Raw genomic sequence first — 25887 nt, forward strand, 5'->3', positions numbered from 1 at the left:
TGCGCTTTAACCAGCGCTATTTTACACTTACATTGAACATCTGTATGTATGTTAGTAGATAACGTAGAGAAAATCACTTTTTTCTATGATATCTGCAAACATCTAATGATTTCGCTGTCACCATACTATTGTATGGCGTAGGAAATCACGCAGATGTTGCTAGAAAACGATAAGCGCACTTTTGTGGCTTATCGTCTTTCATATACCAGCAGGCATACCTGCGGGCATGTATACTGTGCAGGGCCTGATTCACAGAACTATGCAATGCCGATGTTCCACGGAACTGAGCGATTATCGTCAGGCTGCTCATGTGCTGCGTTCGCATTGCGCATGCATCAAGGTACCGCTGTGAATTCCTCACGCAATGTGGATTCCTTTGGAAAGTGATTGGCAGGAAGTGACCATTTTGGGTTGTTAACATGGTGTTAGCAGAGAGTGGTTGTAAAAATGCAGGGGTCTCATGGTCGTTCTCAGGGCGTGTATCTGATGTCAGCTGCGAACCCTAATGTACAAAAACATGGCACTGCATGACTACTGAAGGGTCTGTGTAGACATAGGTCTACCCTTCAGCCCGATGTTCCTTGTTCTTGTGTATAGGCTACGTATGTGAATGCAATTGCGAATGAGTTGTGGTACAGTAGCTCAGGTGGGTCTCTTTTCATTTGTGGGTGGCAGCTTCACTTGCGGATATCTGCAGTTGTGTTGCGTAGAAAATCACACTTGCAGCTGCATTAGTATACTGCTCTGGACCAGGCCCATTGTGCTGTTAATGAATTGCTGCTTATATGCAGTAATTCAACTATACATGCACGTGTATTCCTGTTTTGCTGATAAGATTATTTACAAACTAAATTTCTTATGGTAGATTTATACACCATTTGACAAAATTTTTTGAATAGTTTGCACCTGTACATTATCTTTAGCATTATGTGAATTTTTGTAAAAAAAAATTCTTTATATATATATTTTTGACATTATTTATTTGTATTATTTAAAATGTAAAATGTATAATAATAAATTATATTTGGGATAATTAACACCAGGCCTATTTTTTTTTATTAATAAATATTTATTATACCAAAAACCTCCATTTAAGGATGCACCGTTACTTATGGGCCAGTGCTCTGGACTTGCCCTCCAGGCTAAAAGTTGCCAGCCAGACCCTGCCGTACACACTGGACAAATTTTTTGAACGATATGAACGATAATGACATCGTTGATCAATATATCGGTCAAATCGTCAAGTGTGTATGCACTAAACGATGAAAGATGCGTGCTACCGCTGGTCGTTTATGATATCCCCAGTCGTCTGTACATGCAGCTCAATCTGGGGATATCGTGAACGATGCCATGCTACTAAATGCAGCATGGCTCCGCTCCCCCCCCACCGTTGTTCGTAGTCGCCGGCATCGGCAAGTGTGTATGTACTTTCCGATGCCAGCACCCCCGACGGGTACGTTGCTGACGAGGTCGCTCCGTACACACATCGGCCAGTGTATACAGCCCTTAACACTCATGTAGGAAATGTTATGTATGCAGGCAACCTTTCCAGCCTCCATGTTTCATCTACACAAATGCTAAACATATTTTTTGGAAGAAACATTTTTATTCTGTTTTGTAGTTGTAGTTACTATATTTTGTAATAGAAATTTGCCATGAAACTAACAAAGCAAACTTGCTATATCTATTTAATATTCTATAGTTGTTGATCCTTTAGAATTATTAGTATGTTATCACTAGCAAGTAGAGATTTAAATAGGCTGAGACAGGGTCCTCCAATAGCAGAGAATAGTGATGTGGGGCTCATCTCATTGTTGACACACAAACATATTGGTGTCCAATACAGCTATGGGGCATATTCAATTAGGTGGGAACAGTCCTGTACTTTTCGCATACCGGACTTTTCGCCGACATCGCAGGTTTTCCATGCGAAAAAGTATCGCGTGCGTCCCCGCTTATCCCTGTATTCAATTACAAATCGGCGAAAACGGCACCCGGCGAAACACAACCAGGCGAAAAGTGCTGTCAGATTTGGGGAAATCAGCCTGACACCCCCCAAAAGATGCACTAACATTGGGGATCATGGTAGATGCCCCCGAATAGCCCTGCTGAAGCTATTTGGGGTACTTAAATTCACTCTTTAGCTGCTAATGCAATCGCGTCTTTGCACAAGTGGTGAAGAATAGCATTTAGCAGTTTTTTTGGGAGAAAATAAGTAGTCCCAGCAAATTTGAGGTACATGAAAATGGGTGCAAGCATGGTTAAAAATCGCAAAAGTGAGATTTTAAAAACGTGAAAAACGCACCTTCAGCAAACACCTGCAATAAAAAAAAACCCTCCCCCATACTTGCAGACCCCCCACAAAGTCTATTTTGCTAGTGTTTAAATTTGTACCCCAACTTTGTACTTTTTCACCCCCTTTTTCAAAGTAATTTTTGGGGTGTTCTATAAATTTTTTAGGATTTTTTTTATACAGTTTACCTTTGGGGACCTGTCCTAAGGGTGCAGGGTGGTTTCCCCACCTTTGCACTCCAAAACCGCAAATCTGCACTTTTTTCCGACAGCTATTCATAGGCAAAACTTTTCCACCGGGTACATTACATTGCGTTTCGTCACCAGCGAAAAGTCGCCACAACTGAATACGGGGATGTTTCCACTGGCGAAATTACGTCAGCGGCGAAATTCTTTCACCAAAAACGGCTTTTCGCCGCTAGTTGAATACGGCCTTATATATCAAATGATGCTGATACATCCAACTTGTCTAGGAATCACATGTGACAGCTTTGTGTAAGGGCTAGATCCATTCAGCATACAGTGACCATTTGTAATTCATGCACTGATTTTGGTGTGTGATTCGTTCTTCTGTAAGCAAGTTTTTAGTATAGACTGTAAATGTAATTTGTTGCTGCAATAAAAAAATCTGAATCATTGTGCATTTTACATATGGTAACTGTGTAGGATGTAGAAGTGTGAAGTTCCCCAAAAATAACAAAAACTTAACATAATCACGTAAGTAATGTTGGAATTGTGTACACATAAACCGCAGATAAAGCAGAATTTGACTTATGTCACGAGGAAAATCTCTTCACTTCACATGCTGTCAGCACTCTGGAATCTCAGCTGCTCATCTTGGGCAGTCTATTGTGACCCCAAACTGCCTAGCACATAACACAGGCTTACTCACAGCCAAATCCCAGTACAGTAGTTACAATGATGTCACAGACAAAATCACATTATCTGTCTATCTATCTATCTATCTATCTATCTATCTATCTATCTATCTATCTATCTATCTATCTATCTATCTATCTAATATCTATCTATCTATCTCATATCTATCTATCTATCTATCTATCTATCTATCTATCTATCTATCTATCTATATATCTATCTATCTATCTCATATCTATCTATCTATCTATCTATCTATCTATCTATCTATCTATCTATCTATCTTTATATCTATCTCATATCTATCTATCTATCTATCTATCTATCTATCTATCTATCTATCTATCTATCTATCTATCTATCTATCTATGCTTTTGTATGAAGACAATCTTTTTGTTGTGCCTTTCTGGAGCTCATGTAGCTATCACCGCATTACATAAGGCTCATCCAACTTGGCTGCTCCATGTAATTGGCATCTGGCTTGTGGACAGGTCACTTCCATCTGGCTCCATCTACTCATATAAGATCACATTGTCTATGTGTCTCCATAATACAAGATACATCTGTCATAGGAAATTATTGAGAGCAAGAACACAATTTAAATAAACATTACTGCATAAATAAATCCTAAGGTGCGTACACACTGGGCGATAAAGTGGACGACTGAATGATATCGTTATCGTTATCGTTCAGTCGTCTACTTTATCGTCCATTTTTAAGCCCAAAAAGATGAACGATAACGACGACGCGCGTTCCCGCGGGTCGTTCATCATCATCGTTCATCGGGCTGACATGCAGGCCAACCTGACGACGTCGTCAGGTTGCTGCATGTCAGGGAATGGGGGAGAGAGCCCGGCGCTGAATGATATCGTTAATGATATCGTTCAGCGGATGTGCTCAATGTCATGAACGACATTGAGCACACCCTGCCGGGGACACACTAGACGATATCGCTCAGGGAGCATATCATCTAGTGTGTATGCACCTTTAGTTCCTCTGTACAACACAAATGAACACATGAACACGTACGTACAAGGAGTGAATATGAGTCAGACTGTTTCCTGTGAATGGACATAAATGGTGAATTTTTGCATGCATGGCATACATAGGGGCATATTCAATTGGGTGTGTGAATAGCAAAAATCCTGCACCTGTGAGGTTTTACCTGCTAATTTTTGCTATTCAATTAGGTGCATACTTTTTTCTTTTTGTGCCCCGGGTTTTTTTTCACGTACCTCCAGAGCAAGTGTGATTTTTCCCAAAATTGTTATTGTTTGGTATAATCACTGGGACGTGCTCTGGGACCCCGGCGGCATCCCCCCTGAGGACTAATTAAGCATTTGGAAGTATCCAATTAGCTTAATTAGTCCATAATTACTGCAGCGCTGTCTTCTGCTTCTTCTTCTTCATCCTGCGTCGGAAGCCTGGTCCTCTGTTGCAGGGCGAGTATGTCAGTGTGTGTGAGTGTTTGTGTGTATGAGTGTGTGTGTAAATGAGTGTTGTGTGTGTGACCCCCTGTATGTGTGGCCACCCCAGTGTCTGTGTGCCCCCCTCGGAATGGGCGCTGGGCGAACTACATCTCCCAGCAGCCCTTGCCCCTCCCACCAGCCCCTGGAGCCTACCAGCAGCCCCCGGGACTCTCAGCAGCCCCTCTCCAGTGAGAAGATAGAGGGGAGGCCACAGGGAACCGCGTAAACCACCGGAGACCCCTGGCCAGGTAAGTGAAGATTTTTTTTTCTCGCAGCATGGGGTTTTCAGAGCTGAAAACCCTGTGACCACTTTTCTTTAATTGAATACTGCGGGTATCAGGAGCGCGCATACCCGTAGTATTCCAAAATTGTGTTCAAGTTGTTTTACCTCGCACCCAATTAAATATGCCCCATAGAGCGGGAGAGTCATGGGAATGGGTATGAAAAACCGCCGGCGGTTCGATTCCCGTCAGTGGCAGGCCGACAGGAGCAGAGTGCGACGCAGCGGAAGCCCGACAGCGCTGGAAATCCCGATCGTGGATAGGTGAGTATCCACTAACCTAACCTAACCCCCCTAACCCTAACCCTCCTTAGGGGTGCCTAACCCTAACTTCCCCCCCAAGTGCCTAACCCTAATCCCCCCTCTAAGTGCCTAACCCTAACCACCCCCTTCCCCGCTGCCTAAACCTAAGTCCCCCGGGAGGGTGCCTAACCCTAAGTCCCCCCCGGGAGCCCTAAACCTAACCCTCCCCACCGCGGCTGTCCGCTCGCGGCGCCCGGCATCACTACGATCGTGATGCCGGGCGCCGGTCTTCCGGCGTTGGGGAAATGCGGGCGTTTACATCTAGACTCCCGGCATTTCACCCTTGCCGGGATAAGACAGTCGGGAAGCCGGCTGCCGGTATTTAGGCAGTCGGCTTCCCGATTGCTTCCAGAGTCATGGGCATGTATCTGATGCTCTGTGCGATTCTGAGCCGTGTGTAAGGAGAAGTGAAGCCTCTTTCTGTAGGATCTTTTGCACCTAGCATGGTTCTGGTGCATGCCAATACTAATGATGTCGGTACGGGCAACTGGTGTAAAATCAATGGGCGGCGCATCTTTCGCAATAGCTTAACTGAATTTGGTATTAGCATAAGGTAGTAGATCTGGCTTCTGTGGCTGCCAGCAAATACAGCCCGACTCGGGGCTTCTCGCCAAGTTCAGAAATTAAATCTAAAAACCGGATCTTCCATGCTTTGGATTGCATTTGAGTCCCTCGCCTTATGGAATACATACGTTATACCGCCGGCCGCATGGCCCGGCGGTTCAAAGCCCTGCAGTGCCAGCCCAACGTGGATGGAAGTCCCGATCGTCTACAAGGTAAGTATTAACTAACCTAATCTACCCCCTAACCCTAACCCTCCCTTAGGGGTGCCTAACCCTAACCTCCCCCCTCTGCCTAACCCTAACCTCCCCCCTCTGCCTAACCCTAATCCCCCCTCTAAGTGCCTAAACCTAACCCCCCTTTTCCCCGCTGCCTAAACCTAAGTCCCCCGGGGGTGCCTAACCCTAACCCGCCCTCCCCCTAGCCTAACCCTAACCTCCGGGGGGGTGCCTAACCCTAAGTCCCCCCCCGGAACCCAAAACCTAACCCTCCCCCCTCCACGGCTGTCCGTGCTCGGCGCCCGGCATCCCTTTGATCGGCATGCCGGGCGCCGGTCTCCCGCCATAGGTTAATTATCCCTCGCCGGGATTCTGTAGTCGAGATGCCAGCGGTCGGCATAGCGACCGCCGGCATCATAAACGCATCCCCTCCTTATGATTTCAGGTGCCGTGAGGTGGTCAAAAATTGATTGGAAATGAATATTGATGTTAATAATACCATTGTAAAAAAACAGGACCAGGTTACATGATTTAAGATGTTTTTATATATTTTTAAAGGAATCCAAAACCGAAACTGGACCAAAACACTTGTAGTTGGTTTTACCAAAAGCAAAACATGACAATGATTTAAATCCAAAACCAAAACACAGAGGACTGCGCAGATCTTTAGTTCTTCTTTAGACTGTAAGCAGGGGCGCAGAGGGGGAGAGTGGGTACAATTTACCTGGCCCCGGGCTTCCACACGGGCCCGGCGCTGCCCCGCCCTCCCTTCCTCCCTCGCAGCAGCCCAGCACGTGGGAGATTGCTCGCGGATGCTAAGCAGCAGCCACAGCAATCTCCTATGCCTGAGGGGGGAGCGATCACATTTTGCACTGGGCTGAGGGGCTCACAGTGCCCCCTCCCCGGCGGCGCTGCAAAAATATATATTTTTTCAAGGGGGCATGTCCACGCCTCCCGTGATTAGGCCACGCCCCCTCTTTACCGGGGCCTGGCGGCTTTCTCTACGCCCCTGACTGTAAGCTCTCACAAGCAGGACCCTAAAACTTGGAGAGAGATAACTTGGAGAGAGACAAAGTACCAACCAATCATCTCCTGTCATTTTTTAAACACTGATTGGTTGGTACTTTGGACCTGATTCAGACCCGCTCGCTAAGATGCGATCGCTCGTTCTGAGCGATTTTCACCCATCTGCGAACAGGTCTGAATGAGCTCCTTTGTCTCTCTCCAAGTCATCTCTCTCCAAGGCTTAGTACATCTCCCCGTGTGCTAACACTACTAAAAATACATTCCCTCTAGCAAGTATGGGGTATGATATAGGGGTAATCTCCCATAGATGAGAATAGACCAGAATAGCATCCAATAGACTGATCATTGCTTTTCATAAAGATATTAGAGGAAATTAAAATGACAGCAAATTGCAACATTATGCAGTGAGGTGGAAGACACGGTTCATTGCCTTATATCCTCCTGCAGTTGTATTAGGGAGATCCCCCTCCAGGATTTCCCGGATAGGAGTTCCAAAAACTCGGGAAATGTGCATCATAACAACAGTACTATTCATTTGTATTCATTTCTTAATTATATGAGTCATGCATAAAAACAATTCTAATAAACAATATTTTCTGTCCGCAGCACTTCACCTTGCCAGCAAGAAAAATATGCAGTTATATTGCTATTCTGTAAATCAGTATTTATTCTGCATGTATGGACAATTGCATAGTATCACAGCTTGTTAGAACTGTGCTTACACCATAGGGCCGAATTCAATTAGAGGCGAAAAGTCGCAGCCGGCAAAAAGCATTCGGCGCTGCAATCTTTTCGCCTCATTCACCTGTTTGGAGGAGAAGTTTTCGGGTACTTTCACTATGCGTGCTCCCACTTTCCGCCCTATTCAATTCCAAAACAGGCGAAAATGCACATGTGCGAATGCAGCGAATGGCGAAACTAGCAAAAAGGACCGTTTATTTTGGGGAAATCAGTCTGTACCCCATAAAAAGCTTAACTGACACTGGAAATCAATATAGACGTGTATTAATAGCCCTAATACAAGTATTTAGGGTTCTTAAATTGAGTCAAAGGGCTGTTATATGCATATTTTAATAATTGTGGAAAAATAATTGCTATAGTTAAATTGGGGTACATAAAATGGGTATTAGTATATTTTTGGGTCTCTAAAGTACTTTTTAATAAAAACTTTAAAACAAACACCTGCTGCAGCCTCCTGCAATCCTAAAAACACCTGGGCCTGATTCAGAGCCGGACGCAATTAGCGCTCGCTCGTCCAGAAAATAGGGGTGGCTATTCAAATGAACCGTTCGCTCTTTGCGGTCTGTTCATGCCTCTAGGTCTTAACGAGCGAACAAAACATGCGAACGGAATTTTGTAAAAAACGCCCCCTGGCCGCTCGCATCCTACGTCATGTCCGCTATTTATTAGATTAATCGAGTACATCGACCAGCGTATGAACTGCTCGCTATTCTTGTGGTTGGTTTTTCCTACCGCAATCATGCGAGCAGTTCTGGCTATAAAATAACCCAGTGAAGTGGTCAATGACGCTGCTGTATTAATTATGCACACCCATAAAACGCCCGTTTTGACCTTTAAGCATGCCTGTGTTCGGATCTCCACTCCCCGTTTTCAAGCACCTTCCCCTGTTACCACCCATATACGCCTCCTCCTGTCACTCATATTAGCAGGCATTCGCTATTTAGCGAACAAACGATTTTCGGCCGCACTGACTAGTTCGCGCATGCGTATTACGATCCGTACGCATGCGCAGTTGGGCAAACATCGCTCGGAACGAACGAGCGGCCGCTTACGAGCGGCTCTGAATCAGGCCCCCAGTACTTAAACCCATCGCACACTTGTTACATTTTCACCCCAACAACCACATGTTTTTTTTTAAGGGGAAATAACAATATATATACATTTGTTTTCTGTTTTCCTAAATAGTCATTAAGAGGTGTGTGTGTGTGTGGGGGGGGGGGGGGGTTGGGTGGCTGTCCAAGTGTCCAAAGGGTTCTGAAGCAAGTCCTCACATTCTTAGCCCAAAATAGAGATTTTGCACAACTTTTCTGCTGCCTCTGGGTGGAGAAACGTTTACGCCTGTTTTTGCCTATGGACTGTTCACACACGCCTCTAATTGAATCCAGCCCTAAGTGTACAAAGTGTTTTTGGAAGTTTACTTGGATGTTGTCAAATGTACATATTAAGGTATTAAACATAATTCTGATGCTGTTCTATGTGTGCTACAGGATTGTGCCTCACAATGTTTTGTTATTGTGATGCTTTTTTATTTATGTGTAGTTTTGTTTATGAATGTGATCAGAGGTTATATACAATATAGCAGCTACTGTATATTTTGTCAAATAGTAAATGTAAGGGGCAGCAAGACTTCTGCTACTTATGTATCATGGCTTCAATACTGAGGGTCAGATTTACTAATGTTTCCAAAAATTAAAAGTTTGAAAAGAATCTGATTGGTTGCTATTGGTAATGCCACCTCTTGTCTGCTTTAAAAGCTTTAGTAAATCTACCATTGATTATTAATTTGTGGCGTAATGTGCACTGTTCCGTTGGTGTGCAGGGTCACCACTGCGAGCTATGCGGGGGGGGGGGGGGGGTTGCGATAGATACTGCTGTTTCATGCCCCAGAAAGAGGGGAAAGAGAGCGTTGTCTCCTGCCAGTGTCGCCTGCACCGTATGTTATTCCGGTCGGACCCTCCGTTTCAATCAGTCCTCCAGCTGCTTGTGCCAGTACATTAATTAAGCCCTGTGGCTGAACCATTAGATTTACCAAGTGGTAGATTTAAAAACTGATACAAAAACGCTAAAAAAAAATAAAAATAGTCAAATAATTAGTTGCCTCAGTGAGGTGTGTTTGTGTAAAGAGGCACTGTACAGATTTTTTTGTGGTTAAAAATAGAAAATTAATAATAATATAGATAATAATAATAATTAAAAAAAAAACACAATGGGCCCCTCTCTATTTTAAACCAGCACTAGCATTCAGCCTAGCCTGGTTCTGGAAACATAAGGGGAGCAAAGAGTGTGGAGTTTCCCCAAGATATTGTCCTGGCTTGACAAAAAAAATGCAAAAAGAAACACTACTATGATGCTCAACGTAGGACCCAGTTGTGAATCACAGGCATAGAGCCTCTCACTAACATTTAAATGACTGGGCACACTCTGATTGGCTGTTCTTATGTGCTGAACATAGGGCCTGATTCATAGATGAACGGAATTGCAGAGACGCACACAAGCAGCTGTGCAATTCCGTTCATCTCAAATGCAACAGGAGGTGTTTGTAGGAACCAGACACCTCCTTGCTGCATGTACATAATCCCAGCACTGCGACTGAGGTAGCAGCCTGGGATCATCATCGGAACAATCGTGACCATCGGCTGCAATTGTTGCCCCTTTGGCCATGGTGTGGTAGCTGAAGCTTACTGTAGCCTGCCCGGGTTCTGGGGGCTTGCAAGGCCAGGAAGTCTGTGTCCATGGACGCAGATCCTGACAAAATTGCAAGGACCCCCCCCCTTATTCATACATAAAAAGGCAAATATTTTAAACATCTTACATGCTGCAATAAAATGAATACAAGAAGAATCATTTACCTGAGTTAGCTCACTCCTTCTATTCTGTCTGACTGTCTTCTCCAGCTCCCAAGTCCTCACACCACTTGCTTCAACTCCTCTTTCATTCAGCGACGTGACATCATGACGTAACGTCCCGCCGGCTCACTACGAAAAAATGTATTGCGGCCAATGCAGTAGGTAGGAGCGGAGGTGGAGTGGGAGGGGGAGAGCCGCAGGCAGCTGGGTGTCACTCATTCTATTGTGTGGCAGGGAAAGGGTGGGAGCGGTCCCTGACTGGGCCTGTCACTTACAAACTTTCAAGAGGATAGTGGTGGGTGGTACTAGGAGAGGGCAGGTCCCCCTGAGTGTCCGGCTGCAGTGTAGGTAGGCGGAGCGGGAAGGTGGACCTGTCACTGTTAGCCACTTTTATTGTGCGGTGACAGGTGTTTAGGAGCGGCTGAACGGCAGGCCCCCAAGTGTCCTGGCCCGGGTCTCTAGTGCCTGCAGCCCCACCCCACCCCTGCTGGCGGTCCTGCTGGCTTCACTTCCAGAAAACAGGGATGACATGCCCCCATTTCTGGGAATGCAGGCCATCCCCACCCCCCGCACTGCCCCTCCCCCAAACACTTCACACTTCTGCCTGTCAATCAGGAGGAGGCTTGGAGAAACTCCAGACGGTATCACAGGAGCCATCTGCACATGCACAGACCACTTACTATCAGAGATGTGCATTAACCATCGGGTTAGCGACTTAGTGTACATGTCTGAATCAGACCTATATAGTGCCCATTCATTTCGTCTTTTCTTTTTGCTAGGACTAGGATGCTAATGTTTTATTTTCAAAATTGTGGACTTTTATTTCAGTTTACTTTCCCAATATCTTAATGTAACAGCGAAGAACCTAACTGTTGTTGCTGGTAGAACAAATGAAATTTTAACTTGTATTACTCTAGTGTGGATTATTGTTGAACATATTGATCATATGGATGAAAGACCTTAATAAAAAAGTAGGACTACATATATATATATATATATATATATATATATATAGTTATTTAGTGAACTCGGGGAAATATGTACATTACAGTTGGTAATGATTCTGGTCTACATTTCATTGAAACAAAGTATTAATTGTAACATCTATGAAACACAATAGATGGAAGTTTCTTCTCTTTCCTTTTGTACAAGAGGCGTTCCTGCAGCATTATATGCCTGGAGCTTGGTAAAGGAATGTAACATGTAAAGTTTGTAATGAGGAATAAAACTGACTGCGTTTTATAGTTTATTTTGCTTTATCGATTGCAGGTGGTCGCCATTGATATGGATATGGCATTTTTCGAACCCAAAATGCGCAACATACTGGAGCAGAAATGTACATCTGATAAGGACTGCAATTTCTTTGACTGTTTTTCAACGTGTGATTTAAAGACATTCATGTGTGGAGCACAAAGAGAGAACAACAACCTACAAGTAAGTGATTCACAAGCAGAATACAGATGTGCCTCGTGTTGTTCTGCTTTGCCTAGTTCCATGACAATGACGCACTTGTCCAGTAATTCAGTCTATTGAAGTAATCCTTTGGTTACAATGTGCAACAGATTAAAGGGAATTTGACCGCTTTTCCCTTATTGGTAAACTTTTAATCAAGGGACTGTCCTAGCTTTTATATTATTTGCCTTAATACTAATATATTACATATGCAAACACACAAAAATGCTTCATTGCTAGTTACAGGAAGATTATTCCAAAAAAATGATGAATTATTCTAATGATTATTTGCAATACAGATAGCATTTCAGATGAGTATGACAGTTGTAAATGCAATGCAATTTCATATATAGAAAAGCAATGTACTTATCTACTTACATTAGGTGAATAACTAATAGTTACAGCATATCTGGACATCAGCTTGATGTTATGTAGATTGTAAGCTCCTAGGAGCAGGGTCCTCCTCCCTCCTGTTCTCACGGGATGCAGTCAGGAAGCCGACTGTCGAAATGCTGACCACCGGCTTCCCGACTGTGTAATCCCGGCAGGAGTCTAATGACAGGCGTCGAAATCCCGATGCCTGTCATTTTACCTATGCCGGGAGCCCGTCGCCTGGTTTACCGATCGAAGGTAGCCGGGTGCGGACAGAATTGTGGAGTTAATTGTTATATGTTTACTGCTCTGTACATACAGGTTACTGTACTGTTTTCCTCATGCTGTCTTATTATTTGCCCTATGTGCGACGCTGTGGAACACTTGTGGTGCTCTGAGTAATAATAACCTAGGCTAAAAAGTCACATGATCTTTTATTTTTTTGCAAACTCAAAAGAAATGCAAATAGATGGGAGGAGCAATTGTTACAAAGCAAATCAAGGTAACTTTTGCACACAGTGGCTATATGGCTATAGTTACAGTAAATGTCTTATGCACCTAATTGGATCAACCTCCATTTTTCCCAGTTATTGACACCTAGATTACTGGAATTGTGAATCCTCATGTATGATATATACAGTTACACACTCTACAACTGTCATTTGAAAAACATTTTTGTGTTATCGTTACATAGGTATACAGAAAATAAATTGAAAAAGAAAAATGTTGGTGTTGCGCTTATAAATGACCAATTCAAATATTAAATTAATTAATAACTGGGCATGGCAGAAAATAGAGTCAAGAAACCAAATATATGATTAAGAAATCTCTCTTTATACAGGTCAGGTGCATAAATATTGGGACGTTGACAGAATTTTCATATTTTGGCCTCTATTCACCACCACAATGGCTTTAAAATGAAACAAACAAGATGTGATTTAACTGCAGACTTTCAGATTTAATTTGAGGGTAATTACATCCAAATCAGGTGAACGGTGTAGGAATTACAACGGTTTCTATATGTGCCTCCCACTTTTTAAGGGGCCAAAAGTAATGGGACAAGCTAAACAATCCTAAATCTAACTTTCACTTTTTAATACTTTCTTGCAAATCCTTTGCAGGCAATTACAGCCTGAAGTTTGGAACGCATAGACATCACCAGACGCTGGGTTTCATCCCTGGTGATGCTCTGCCAGGCCTCTACTGCAAATGTCTTCAGTTCCTGCTTGTTCTTGGGGCATTTTCCCTTCAGTTTTGTCTTCATCAAGTGAAATGCATGCTCAATCGGATTCAGGTCAGGGGGTTGACTTGGCCATTGCATAAGATTCCACTTTTTAGCCTTAAAAAACTCTTTGGTTGCTTTTGCAGTATGCTTCGGGTCATTGTTCATCTGCACTGTGAAGCGCCGTCCAATGAGTTCTGAAGCATTTGACTAAATATGAGCATATAAAATTGCCCGAAACACTTCAGAATTCATTCTGCTGCTTTTGTCAGCAGTCACATCATCATAAATACAAGGGAACCAGTTCCATTGGCAGCCATACATGCCCACGCCATGACACTACCACCACCATGCTTCACTGATGAGGTGGTATGTTTTGGATCATGAGCAGTTCCTTTCCTTCTCCAAACTCTTCTCTTCCCATCACTCTGGTACAAGTTGATCTTTGTCTCATCTGTCCATAGGATGTTGTTCCAGAACTGTAATGGCTTTTTAGATGTTGTTTGGCAAACTCTAATCTGGTCTTCCTGTTTTTGAGGCTCACCAATGGTTTACATCTTGTGATGAACCCTCTATATTCACTCTTGTGAAGTCTTCTCTTGATTGTTGACTTTGACACATATACACCTACCTCCTGGAGAGTGTTCTTGATTTGGCCAACTGTTGTAAAGGGGTTTTTCTTCAGCAGGGAAATAATTCTTCTATCATCCACCACAGTTGTTTTCCGTGGTCTTCTGGGTCTTTTGGTGTTGAGCTCTCCGGTGCGTTCTTTCTTTTTAAGAATGTTCCAAACAGTTGATTTGGCCACACCTAATGTTTTTGCTATCTCTCTGATGGGTTTGTTTTGATTTTTCATCCTAGTGATGGCTTGCTTCACTGATAGTGACAGCTCTTTGGATCTCATATTGAGAGTCGACAGCAACTGATTCCAAATGCAAATGTCATACCTAGAATCAACTCCAGAACTTTTACCTGCTTAATTGATAATGAAATAACGAGGGAACAGCCCACACCTGTCTATGAAATAGCTTTTGAGTTGATAGTCCCATTAATTTTGGCCCCTTAAAAAGTGGGAGGCACATATAGAAACCGTTGTAATTCCTACACCGTTCACCCTATTTGGATGTAATTACCCTCAAATTAAATCTGAAAGTCTGCAGTTAAAGCACATCTTGTTTGTTTCAGTTCAAAGCCATTGTGGTGGTGAATAGAGGCCAAAATATGAAAATTCTGTCAATGTCCCAATATTTATGCACCTGACTGTATATTATTTAGCATTTGCACCAATATTACAATCACAAATATTTTAAAATACATTGAGACTATTTTTACATAACACATAAAAAGGTAAATTTACTTTCAAAAGAAATACCATTTTATAACAGTGAAGCTATCTGGACATGCCACCCTCAGCTTTAATTAAAAAATCCTTTTAAGTCTGGGCAGGGAAAGGACATCTATTCTCGAATCCAGAAATGACTTCCCATGGCTAGTAAAGAACAAGATATTTTTAATCTCACAATTTGCTGGCACTGTTCAATAACCACAGAATATTTGAGTAAGAGAAATCCATTGATCTGACATAGCATGTATGCATGACTGCCTATCACAAAGCTTCATATAACATCACTTCGGCCGCTTGTGGCGAAGTAGAACTGAACATGGCGTCATGTTGTTACATTGCCCACTCATTACTTCCAGTTACTTCAAGCTGTTTGTAGATTAGTTAAAGATTTTCTTCAGTACCCGGCCACTGTATTTTTGGCATAAAGGCTTTGTTTAATATCATATTAAAATCAGTTTTTCTCCAAAGAGTCATGAAATTGTTGGAACTCTGCCCAGATATATGGAAATAGCTCAGTTATTATCCACCATTAGCTGCCTGCGATAATATTTCATACAAGTCCAATTACATTTAGCTGCAAGTAAAACATCGTCCTTACCAATTATTACTGTGCAGTCAATAACTTAAAGAAATATCAAGCAGCAATGAAAACAATTACTCAATTACCTGTGGTCCTATAATAAAGTTAAAGGAACTATAAGGTAACATCAATGTTTGTGCCAATAATCGGTATTTACAAAAGCACACAATGAGGCTGATACAGAGTAGAATGTACAGTGATTTGCGTAATGTTTCTAGCGTGAATTTGCTTAGAATACAAGGGCACTCCAATACCACTTTGCAGGGGATGCAGTCAATATACCGACAGTCGGGATGCTGGTAATTAGAATTCCGTTGCCGGAATCCCGACACCTGTCAGAATCCCGGCGCCGGTACCCCAACGGTAAGTACTGGGGTTAGAAGGAGGATTAGGGTTAGGTACTAGGGAGAGAGATAGGGTTAGGCAATAAGGGGGGAGGGTTAGCTTTAGGTTGCGGGGAGGGGGAGGATTAGGTTTAGGCATTAGGGTGGAGATTAGGTTTAGGCACCGGGGAGGGGGGTTAGGAGTAGGGAGAGCATTAGGATACTGACCGACAAGTGTTGGTATCCTAACCCTGTCAGGATGCCAGTGCCGGGACTCTGAATGCCGAGATACTGAACGCCGGGATCCCGTCCCCATCCCCTTTGCAGACCTCACGCATTTCACAAGTTTTAAACCTTACAACTAGAGAGGTGGAATGGTGGAGGGAAGAGACAACGTTCACTAAGGTGAAAATGTGACCCATGTAAGCATATATACGCTTATTAGGAAGCACATTTTGACACCTACTATAAGATAGGGGCAAGTACACAATGGGCCTAATTTAGCAAGGAACGCAGCTGCAAATTCGCATCCGACCGATGTTTGTGTTCTGCGCATGCGTATGAATCACAGTTCGCGTGCGTGAACCGGCCACTGCGATCAGGAAGCGATAGCAGGGTGCACGTAGTCTCAGCACACATTGATTGGTGGTGACGGGGTGGTGGTCAGAGAAACGCAGACGTGCCAGCACAGTGGCGGGCTGGGCCAGGGGCAGGGTGACAATTGCCCCCCGGACCGCTACAATTTTCAAGTTAAGGGGCCGCCGGGTGGCTGCAGCTGCACGCTGCATCACATACCCTGCGGCCGGGAGACAGAGAGAAGATGCTCCCCGACCGCTCCATTTATGTTATTCACACAGTCAGAGCGGCCAGGGAGCATGTTCTCTCTGTCTCCCGGCTGCATATGTCACATACCTGTGATCATGATGCAGCCGCATTGTGTCCGTCAGTATTTGTCAGAATGCTGATTGGTGGATGGCTCTAGTCCCATCCACCAATCACAGTGGAGGGATGTCTTTCCACATTGATTGGTGGATGGCTGGAGCTATCCACCAATCAGAATTCAGAAGGCTGCAGGAGGACTATGCAGGTAAGAGTGGCTGGGCAGAGTCATTGCCTGCGGGCATCTGCGGGCATAGTGTATGAGTCTCCCCCGGCTGTTGGTCACAGTGGGGGTTGGTGGGGGTTGGTGGGGATGGGGTGGTGGCTGGGGCACGTTGTTTTTGGACTTATTTTATTCAACTACTGGCATGAGCGCTGCATGCATGTACCTCTCCAATCCTGTCCCAAGCATGTGGCCCCACTTTCTGCTCAGCTCACCATGGTGCATGTCACTTACATGCAGCAGCTGCTCCCAGTGCCCCATGTGAGCACTGCTGGAATAACTCTGGCGGGCAAAATCTATCAGACAGTGACTCGGTGGCTGGGCTGTAATCGGGGACAGTATATATATATATATATATATATATATATATATTAGGGGTGTGCACCGGCCACTTTTCGTGTTTTGTGTTTTGGTTTTGGATCTGGATCTTTCTTCGTGTTTTGGATCTGGATTGGTTTTGCCAAAATCACCCTTCCGTGTTTTGGGTTCTGGGTTTTGTGTTTTGGATCTGTATTTTTTTTTAAAAAAGCATAAAAACAGCTAAAATCACAGAATTTGTAGGTTTTTCTGCTCCTATGCTATTATTAACCTCAATAACCTTAATTTCCACTCATTTCCAGTCTATTCTGAACACCTCACACCTCACAATAGTGTTTTTATGTCCAAAACGTTGCACCGAGGTAGCTGGATGACTATGCTAAGCGACACGAGTGGGCGGCACAAACACGTGACCCATCTAGGCGTGAAACTGCAGTGGCAGACAGGATGGCAGTTTGAAAAACTAGGCCCCAAACTGTACATAATGCAAAGAAAAAAAAGAGGTGCAAGATGGAATTGTCCTTGGGCCCTCCCACCCACCCTTATGTTGTATAAACAGGACATGCACACTTTAACAAACCATTCATTTCAGCGCCAGGGTCTGCCACACAACTGTGGCTGAAATGATTGGTTCGTTTGGGCCCCCACAAAACAAGCTGGCAATTAATGTGTCCCTGCACAAACTGGCTCTATGGAGGCAAGATGTCATCCTCATCCTCCTCATCCACCGATTCCTCACCCTCTTCAGTGTGTACATCCTCATCCTCACAAAGTATTAACTCGTCCCCACTTGAATCCACCACCACAGGTCCCTCTGTACCTTCTGGAGGCTGGTCTCCCTGGAAGAGCTGATAATTCATTTTGATGAACATCATCTTCTCCACATTCTGTGGAAGCAACCTCCTACGCCTTTCGCTGACAAGGTTCCCGGCTGCACTAAACACTCTTTCGGAGTACACACTGGAGGGGGGGCAACTCAGGTAAAATAGAGCCAGTTTGTACAGGGGCCTCCAAATTGCCTCTTTTTCCTGCCAGTACAGGTATGGACTGTCTGCCATGCCTACTTGGATGCTGTCACCGATGTAATCCTCCACCATTCTGTCAATGGTGACAGTATCATATGCAGTGACAGTAGACATGTCAGAAATTGTTGCCAGGTCCTTCAGTCCGGACCAGATGTCCAAACTTGGTCCTGCCTGCCCTGCATCACCGCCAGCGGGTTGCTTAGGATACCTAAGTTTTTTCCTGGCAGCCCCAGTTGCAGGAGAAAATGAAGAAGGAGCCGTTGACGTGTCACGTTCCGCTTCAGCTGACAGTGTGTTCACCAGCAGGTCTTTGCACCTCTGCAGGCTTGTGTCGGCCGGAAAGAGAGACACCACATAGGCTTTAAACCTAGGATCGAGCACGGTGGCCAAAACGTAGTGGTCTGATTTCAACAGATTGACCACCCTGGAATCCTGGCAAAGCGAATGAAGGGCTTCATCCACAAGTCCCACATGCCGAGCGGAATCGCTCCGTCTTAGCTCCTCCTTCACTTTCTCCAGCTGCTTCTGCAAAAGCCTGATGAGGGGAATGACCTGACTCAAGCTGGCAGTGTCTGAACTGACTTCACGTGTGGCAAGTTCGAAGGGCTGGAGAACCTTGCACAACACGGAAATCATTCTCCACTGCGCTTGAGTCAGGTGCATACCCCCTCCTTTGCCTATGTCATAGGTGGATGTATAGGCTTGTATGGCCTTTTGCTGCTCCTCCATCCTCTGAAGCATATAGAGGGTTGAGTTCCACCGCGTCACAACCTCTTGCTTCAGGTGATGGCGGGGCAGGTTCAAGAGTGTTTGCTGGCGCTCCAGTCTTCGGCACGCAGTCGCTGAATGGCGAAAGTGGCCAGAAATTTTTCGGGCCACCCAAAGCGTCTCCTGCACGCCCCTGTCGCTTTTCAGAAAATTCTGCACCACCAAGTTTATTGTGTGAGCAAAACATGGGACGTGCTGGAATTTGCCCAGATGTAATGCCCGCACAATATTGGTGGCGTTGTCAGATATCACAAATCCCCAGGAGAGTCTAAGTGGGGTAAGCCACTGGGCGATGATTTCCCTCAGTTTCTCTAAGAGGTTGTCGGCGGTGTGCCTCTTACTGAAACCGGTGATACACAGCGTAGCCTGCCTTGTAACGAGCTGGCATTTCTGAGATGCTGCTACTGGTGACGCTGCTGCTGTTGCTGCGTAAGGTGATACATCTACCCAGTGGGCTGTCACAGTCATATAGTCCTTAGTCTGCCCTGTTCCACTTGTCCACATGTCCGTGGTTAAGTGGACATTGTGTACAACGGCATTTTTCAGGACACTGAGGACACTTTTTCTGACGTTTCTGTACAGTCTCGGTATCGCCTGCCTAGTGAAGTGGAATCTAGACGGGATTTGGAACCGGGGACACACTACCTCCATCAATTGTCTAAATCCCACTGCACTAATGGCGGATACCGGACGCACGTCTAACACCAACATAGCAGTCAAGGCCTCAGTTATACGTTTTGCTTCAGGATGACTGCTGTCGTACTTCATCCTCCTCGCTAAGGACTGTTGGAGGGTCAATTGTTTAGTAAAAGTAGTGGTGTTCCTACTTCCTCTCTGGGATGATGAACGACTCCCAGCAGCAGCAACAGCAGCAGCGGCAGCAGTAGGCGTAGCAATGCAGGATCCTCCGGAGGAATCCCGGATAGGAGAGTCAGTCATGCCAGTGACATGGCCTGCAGGACTACTTCCGATCCTAACTAAGGAGGAAATTGACGAGGAGGGAGTTGATGGTGTGGTTTGCAGGCGCTTGGATACAACAGGACAACGGGATTTAGGTGTCCCTGGACTGCTTACGGTCTTAGCCAAAGTTTCTGAACTTGACAGTAACTTTTTATGAACGCGCTGCAGGTGCCGTATAAGGGAGGATGTTCCTAGGTGGTTGACGTCCCTACCCCTACTTATTTCACCTTTACATATGGTACATATGGCAAGACAGTTGTTGTCCGGATTTGGATAGAAATATTGCCAGACCAAAGAGGTGGAATGTTTGGTCTTCTGCCCAGGCATGACCGTGATGGGCTTTTTCATCCCACGGACAACAACTGTCTCCCCCGGAGCCTGATTTAAACAAACCACATCACCATCAGAATCCTCCTCGCCAACTTCCTCCTCAGCGCCAGCTACACCAGTATCCTCATCCTGTTGTACTTCAACAGTGACATCTTCAATTTGCATATCAGCAAGTGGACTGTGGGTGCTCCTTTCAGCACTTGCAGGGGGCGTGCAAATGGTGGAAAGAGCCACCTCTTCCCGTCCAGTGCTGGGAAGGTCAGGCATCGCAACCACCACCACACTTGGACTCTCCTTGGGGATTTGTGATATCTTCTTAGAAAGCACAGTTCTTCGCTGTGCTTTTGCCAGCTTAACTCTTTTGATTTTTTTAGTGGGAGGAGGGCTTCCATCGTCATGTGAAGCTGAACCACTAGTCATGAACATACTAGGGATCGACCTTAGCCGTTCCTTGCCACTCGGTGTCGTAAATGGCATATTGGCAAGTTTACGTTTCTCTTCAGCTGATTTAAATGTCTTTTTCAAGGTCATTTTCCTGAACTTTGCCATTTGGGATTGTATGTGCCCTCTACTATGACATTGGGCATCGGCCTTGGCAGACGACGTTGATGGCATGTTATCGTCTATGTCATGACTAGTGGCAGCAGCTTCAGCACTAGGAGGAAGTGGTTCTTGATCTTTCTCTATTTTATTTTTATCGGAGAAAGTTTGGTCCTCCATTTATGTTATATCGATTTGATATATACGTGCGGCTAAACACAGAAAATAATTTTTTTTTGGGTTTGGACTGGAGTGTACTTTGTGGGTTACAGCACCCTTTAACGGTCAAGCCAGCCGGCCCTTTACTTATGACACAGGCGCACGCTTGGCACTACTTTGTTGATGCACGTGCGGCTACTGCGCACACAATTCACAAACACAGAAAATTATTTTTTTTTGGTTTGGACTGGAGTGTACTTTCGGGGGTTACAGCACCCTTTAACGGTCAAGCCAGCCGGCCCTTTACTTATGACACAGGCGCACGCTTGGCACTACTTTGTTGATGCACGTGCGGCTACTGCGCACACAATTCACAAACACAGAAAATAATTTTTTTTTTGGTTTGGACTGGAGTGTACTTTCGGGGGTTACAGCACCCTTAACGGTCAAGCCAGCCGGCCCTTTACTTATGACACAGGCGCACGCTTGGCACTACTTTGTTGATGCACGTGCGGCTACTGCGCACACAATTCACAAACACAGAAAATAATTTTTTTTTGGTTTGGACTGGAGTGTACTTTCGGGGGTTACAGCACCCTTTAACGGTCAAGCCAGCCGGCCCTTTACTTATGACACAGGCGCACGCTTGGCACTACTTTGTTGATGCACGTGCGGCTACTGCGCACACAATTCACAAACACAGAAAATAATTTTTTTTTTGGTTTGGACTGGAGTGTACTTTGGGGGTTACAGCACCCTTTAACGGTCAAGCCAGCCGGCCCTTTACTTATGACACAGGCGCACGCTTGGCACTACTTTGTTGATGCACGTGCGGCTACTGCGCACACAATTCACAAACACAGAAAATAATTTTTTTTTTGGTTTGGACTGGAGTGTACTTTCGGGGGTTACAGCACCCTTAACGGTCAAGCCAGCCGGCCCTTTACTTATGACACAGGCGCACGCTTGGCACTACTTTGTTGATGCACGTGCGGCTACTGCGCACACAATTCACAAACACAGAAAATAATTTTTTTTTGGTTTGGACTGGAGTGTACTTTCGGGGGTTACAGCACCCTTTAACGGTCAAGCCAGCCGGCCCTTTACTTATGACACAGGCGCACGCTTGGCACTACTTTGTTGATGCACGTGCGGCTACTGCGCACACAATTCACAAACACAGAAAATAATTTTTTTTTTGGTTTGGACTGGAGTGTACTTTCGGGGGTTACAGCACCCTTAACGGTCAAGCCAGCCGGCCCTTTACTTATGACACAGGCGCACGCTTGGCACTACTTTGTTGATGCACGTGCGGCTACTGCGCACACAATTCACAAACACAGAAAATAATTTTTTTTTGGTTTGGACTGGAGTGTACTTTCGGGGGTTACAGCACCCTTTAACGGTCAAGCCAGCCGGCCCTTTACTTATGACACAGGCGCACGCTTGGCACTACTTTGTTGATGCACGTGCGGCTACTGCGCACACAATTCACAAACACAGAAAATAATTTTTTTTTTGGTTTGGACTGGAGTGTACTTTGGGGGTTACAGCACCCTTTAACGGTCAAGCCAGCCGGCCCTTTACTTATGACACAGGCGCACGCTTGGCACTACTTTGTTGATGCACGTGCGGCTACTGCGCACACAATTCACAAACACAGAAAATTATTTTTTTTTTGGTTTGGACTGGAGTGTACTTTCGGGGGTTACAGCACCCTTAACGGTCAAGCCAGCCGGCCCTTTACTTATGACACAGGTGCACGCTTGGCACTACTTTGTTGATGCACGTGCGGCTACTGCGCACACAATTCACAAACACAGAAAATAATTTTTTTTTTGGTTTGGACTGGAGTGTACTTTTGGGGGTTACAGCACCCTTAACGGTCAAGCCAGCCGGCCCTTTACTTATGACACAGGCGCACGCTTGGCACTACTTTGTTGATGCACGTGCGGCTACTGCGCACACAATTCACAAACACAGAAAATAATTTTTTTTTGGTTTGGACTGGAGTGTACTTTCGGGGGTTACAGCACCCTTAACGGTCAAGCCAGCCGGCCCTTTACTTATGACACAGGCGCACGCTTGGCACTACTTTGTTGATGCACGTGCGGCTACTGCGCACACAATTCACAAACACAGAAAATAATTTTTTTTTTGGTTTGGACTGGAGTGTACTTTCGGGGGTTACAGCACCCTTAACGGTCAAGCCAGCCGGCCCTTTACTTATGACACAGGTGCACGCTTGGCACTACTTTGTTGATGCACGTGCGGCTACTGCACACACAATTCACAAACACAGAAAATAATTTTTTTTTTGGTTTGGACTGGAGTGTACTTTCGGGGGTTACAGCACCCTTAACGGTCAAGCCAGTCGGCCCTTTACTTATGACACAGGCGCACGCTTGGCACTACTTTGTTGATGCACGTGCGGCTACTGCGCACACAATTCACAAACACAGAAAATAATTTTTTTTTTGGTTTGGACTGGAGTGTACTTTCGGGGGTTACAGCACCCTTAACGGTCAAGCCAGCCGGCCCTTTACTTATGACACAGGCGCACGCTTGGCACTACTTTGTTGATGCACGTGCGGCTACTGCGCACACAATTCACAAACACAGAAAATAATTTTTTTTTGGTTTGGACTGGAGTGTACTTTCGGGGGTTACAGCACCCTTTAACGGTCAAGCCAGCCGGCCCTTTACTTATGACACAGGCGCACGCTTGGCACTACTTTGTTGATGCACGTGCGGCTACTGCGCACACAATTCACAAACACAGAAAATATATTATTTTTTTAGCACTTGGGGGGAGCACCCCTGATGGACAGAGCACCCCCTGGACAACACTACAGCACTCCTTTAGGACTGGGACACTGCACAGGACTTTGGAGTGGACACAGCCCCTATGGAGAACTGACTGCACAACACAGTCCAGCCAGCCCCTATGGACTTTGAAGTAGTGGACACAGCCCCTATTAACAACAGCAGCACAGCACAACACAGCCAGCCCCTATGGACTTTGAAGTAGTGGACAACAGCAGCACTACACTACACTACACTACACTACACAGCCCTAACTCCCACCCTCCCTCTTCACTGTCCACAGCCGAGTGAGAAAATGGCGCCGACGCGGGTACCTTATATAGGATCCAAAACCCGCGAGACTCGGAAGGCGGGATGATGACGTTTTGCCTCGATTTCAGATCCGAGTCAGGCGGGAAAAGTCGAGCCTGACTCGGATCGGACTCGGATCGGGGGGGCTCGGGGGGGTTCGGATTTCAGAAATCCGAACCCGCTCACCCCTAATATATATATATATGTATGTATTATTTTTTTTAAATAAATTTAAAAGAAACCGAACTAGGCACTGGAGTGGTTTTGCAATAATCCGCTCAAGTACCACACCAGAATTCTGGCATATTTAATCTGGAGAAGGGGAAGGGGTCACCTCAGAACTTAATGCCAGCCCCTGATCTCTTATCATCTACTCCTCCACCAGCCTGTGATGTCCCCTGCTTCTCCTCCCTCCTGCAAGAATAATGACTGAAGGAAAAAAGTATCTTCCTGACCCTTTTTATTTATCATTCTCCTCTTTGTGTTCCTGTTAAATCAGCATTATGTGCTATGAGGTTGGGAGGAAATACAGATTTGTGGTATCATCTTTAATAAAAAGGGGGTGTCAGTTTTGGAGTATGATTTTTAATGTGAAAGAAGAGACAGAAGTTGGGTCTGTTTTATATAGTGAGAGTGCTTCAGATATGGGGTATTATTTTCAATAAGCTAGGTGTGTGAGTGTATTGAATACGATTTTTAAGAAAGTAGGTTGGAGTCTGTAAAATCTGGGGTCTAATTTAAAAAAAGGGGGAAGATCTGACATTTGATTTTTATTGCGCAAGGAGAGGCAGTCATATTGTGGATCTGATTGTAAGTCTAATTATTCTACATTGGTCACTGTATTCAACAGAGGACACTAGTATAGTTTTTTATTTATTACCAGTTATTTATATAGCGCACACATATTCCACAGCGCTGTACATAGAATAGTTAGCTATTCACATCTGTCCCTGCCCCAGTGGAGCTTACAATCTAAGTTCCCTACTACATGCTCACACACACTAGGGTTAATTTTTGATGGGAGTCAATTAACCTACCAGTACATTTTTTTAGGATGGGAAGAAACCGGAGCACCCGGAGGAAAACCACGCAAGCACAGGGAGAATATACAAACTCTACACAGTTAGGGTCATAGTGGGAATCGAAACCATGACCTCAGTGCTGTGAGGCAGTAACGCTAACCATTACACGTATGTGTTTTTGCTTTGTAAGATACGGCTTGTAGGTTATGTGTTTGTTTATAGCTCTTTGGCATAACAAGAAATTTCTCTGATTATTTAAACCACACTCACATTAGATATACCACGCCGACGAGAAGATTATTATGCTATTTTTTCCGTCGCAGTTATTTGGTAGACTATTGAGGGCCACATGCTAGTGTTTGCCCCCCAGGCCTAAAGTTGCCAGCTAGCCCCTGCGTGCCAGTGTGTTTAACGCCATTACAGGGGCATGCATAATTAAGCCCCTGCGAGGGAAGACACAGCCAGAGCTCTAGATGCACACAGGAAGCGGCACAAATCCTGAGTGAGGTCAGGTCAACCACTATTATGCTAATGGGGTCGATGGTTCTCAATGTTACCATTGTTTACGCTGTCTAGCGAGGTATTGCGGATGTGAATAAAGGGAAGTGGGCGGCATTATGTAGTGGTTGGTGTCTGG

General features: G+C 45.0%; 1 protein-coding gene across 1 annotated transcript in view; it reads left to right on the forward strand.

The window, feature by feature from the left end:
• DIPK1C (divergent protein kinase domain 1C) overlaps positions 1-25887 on the forward strand; it is a 128715-nt gene that overhangs the window by 97783 nt on the left and 5045 nt on the right. Inside the window, exon 3 of the mRNA XM_088475977.1 lies at positions 11885-12049. Within this exon, the coding sequence (XP_088332103.1) occupies positions 11885-12049 (165 nt within the window). The remainder of the gene's footprint in view (positions 1-11884; positions 12050-25887) is intronic.

Source organism: Taudactylus pleione, unplaced genomic scaffold (assembly GCF_031769625.1).
Source record: "Taudactylus pleione unplaced genomic scaffold, aTauple2 ptg000179l, whole genome shotgun sequence".
Lineage (NCBI taxonomy): Eukaryota > Metazoa > Chordata > Amphibia > Anura > Myobatrachidae > Taudactylus > Taudactylus pleione.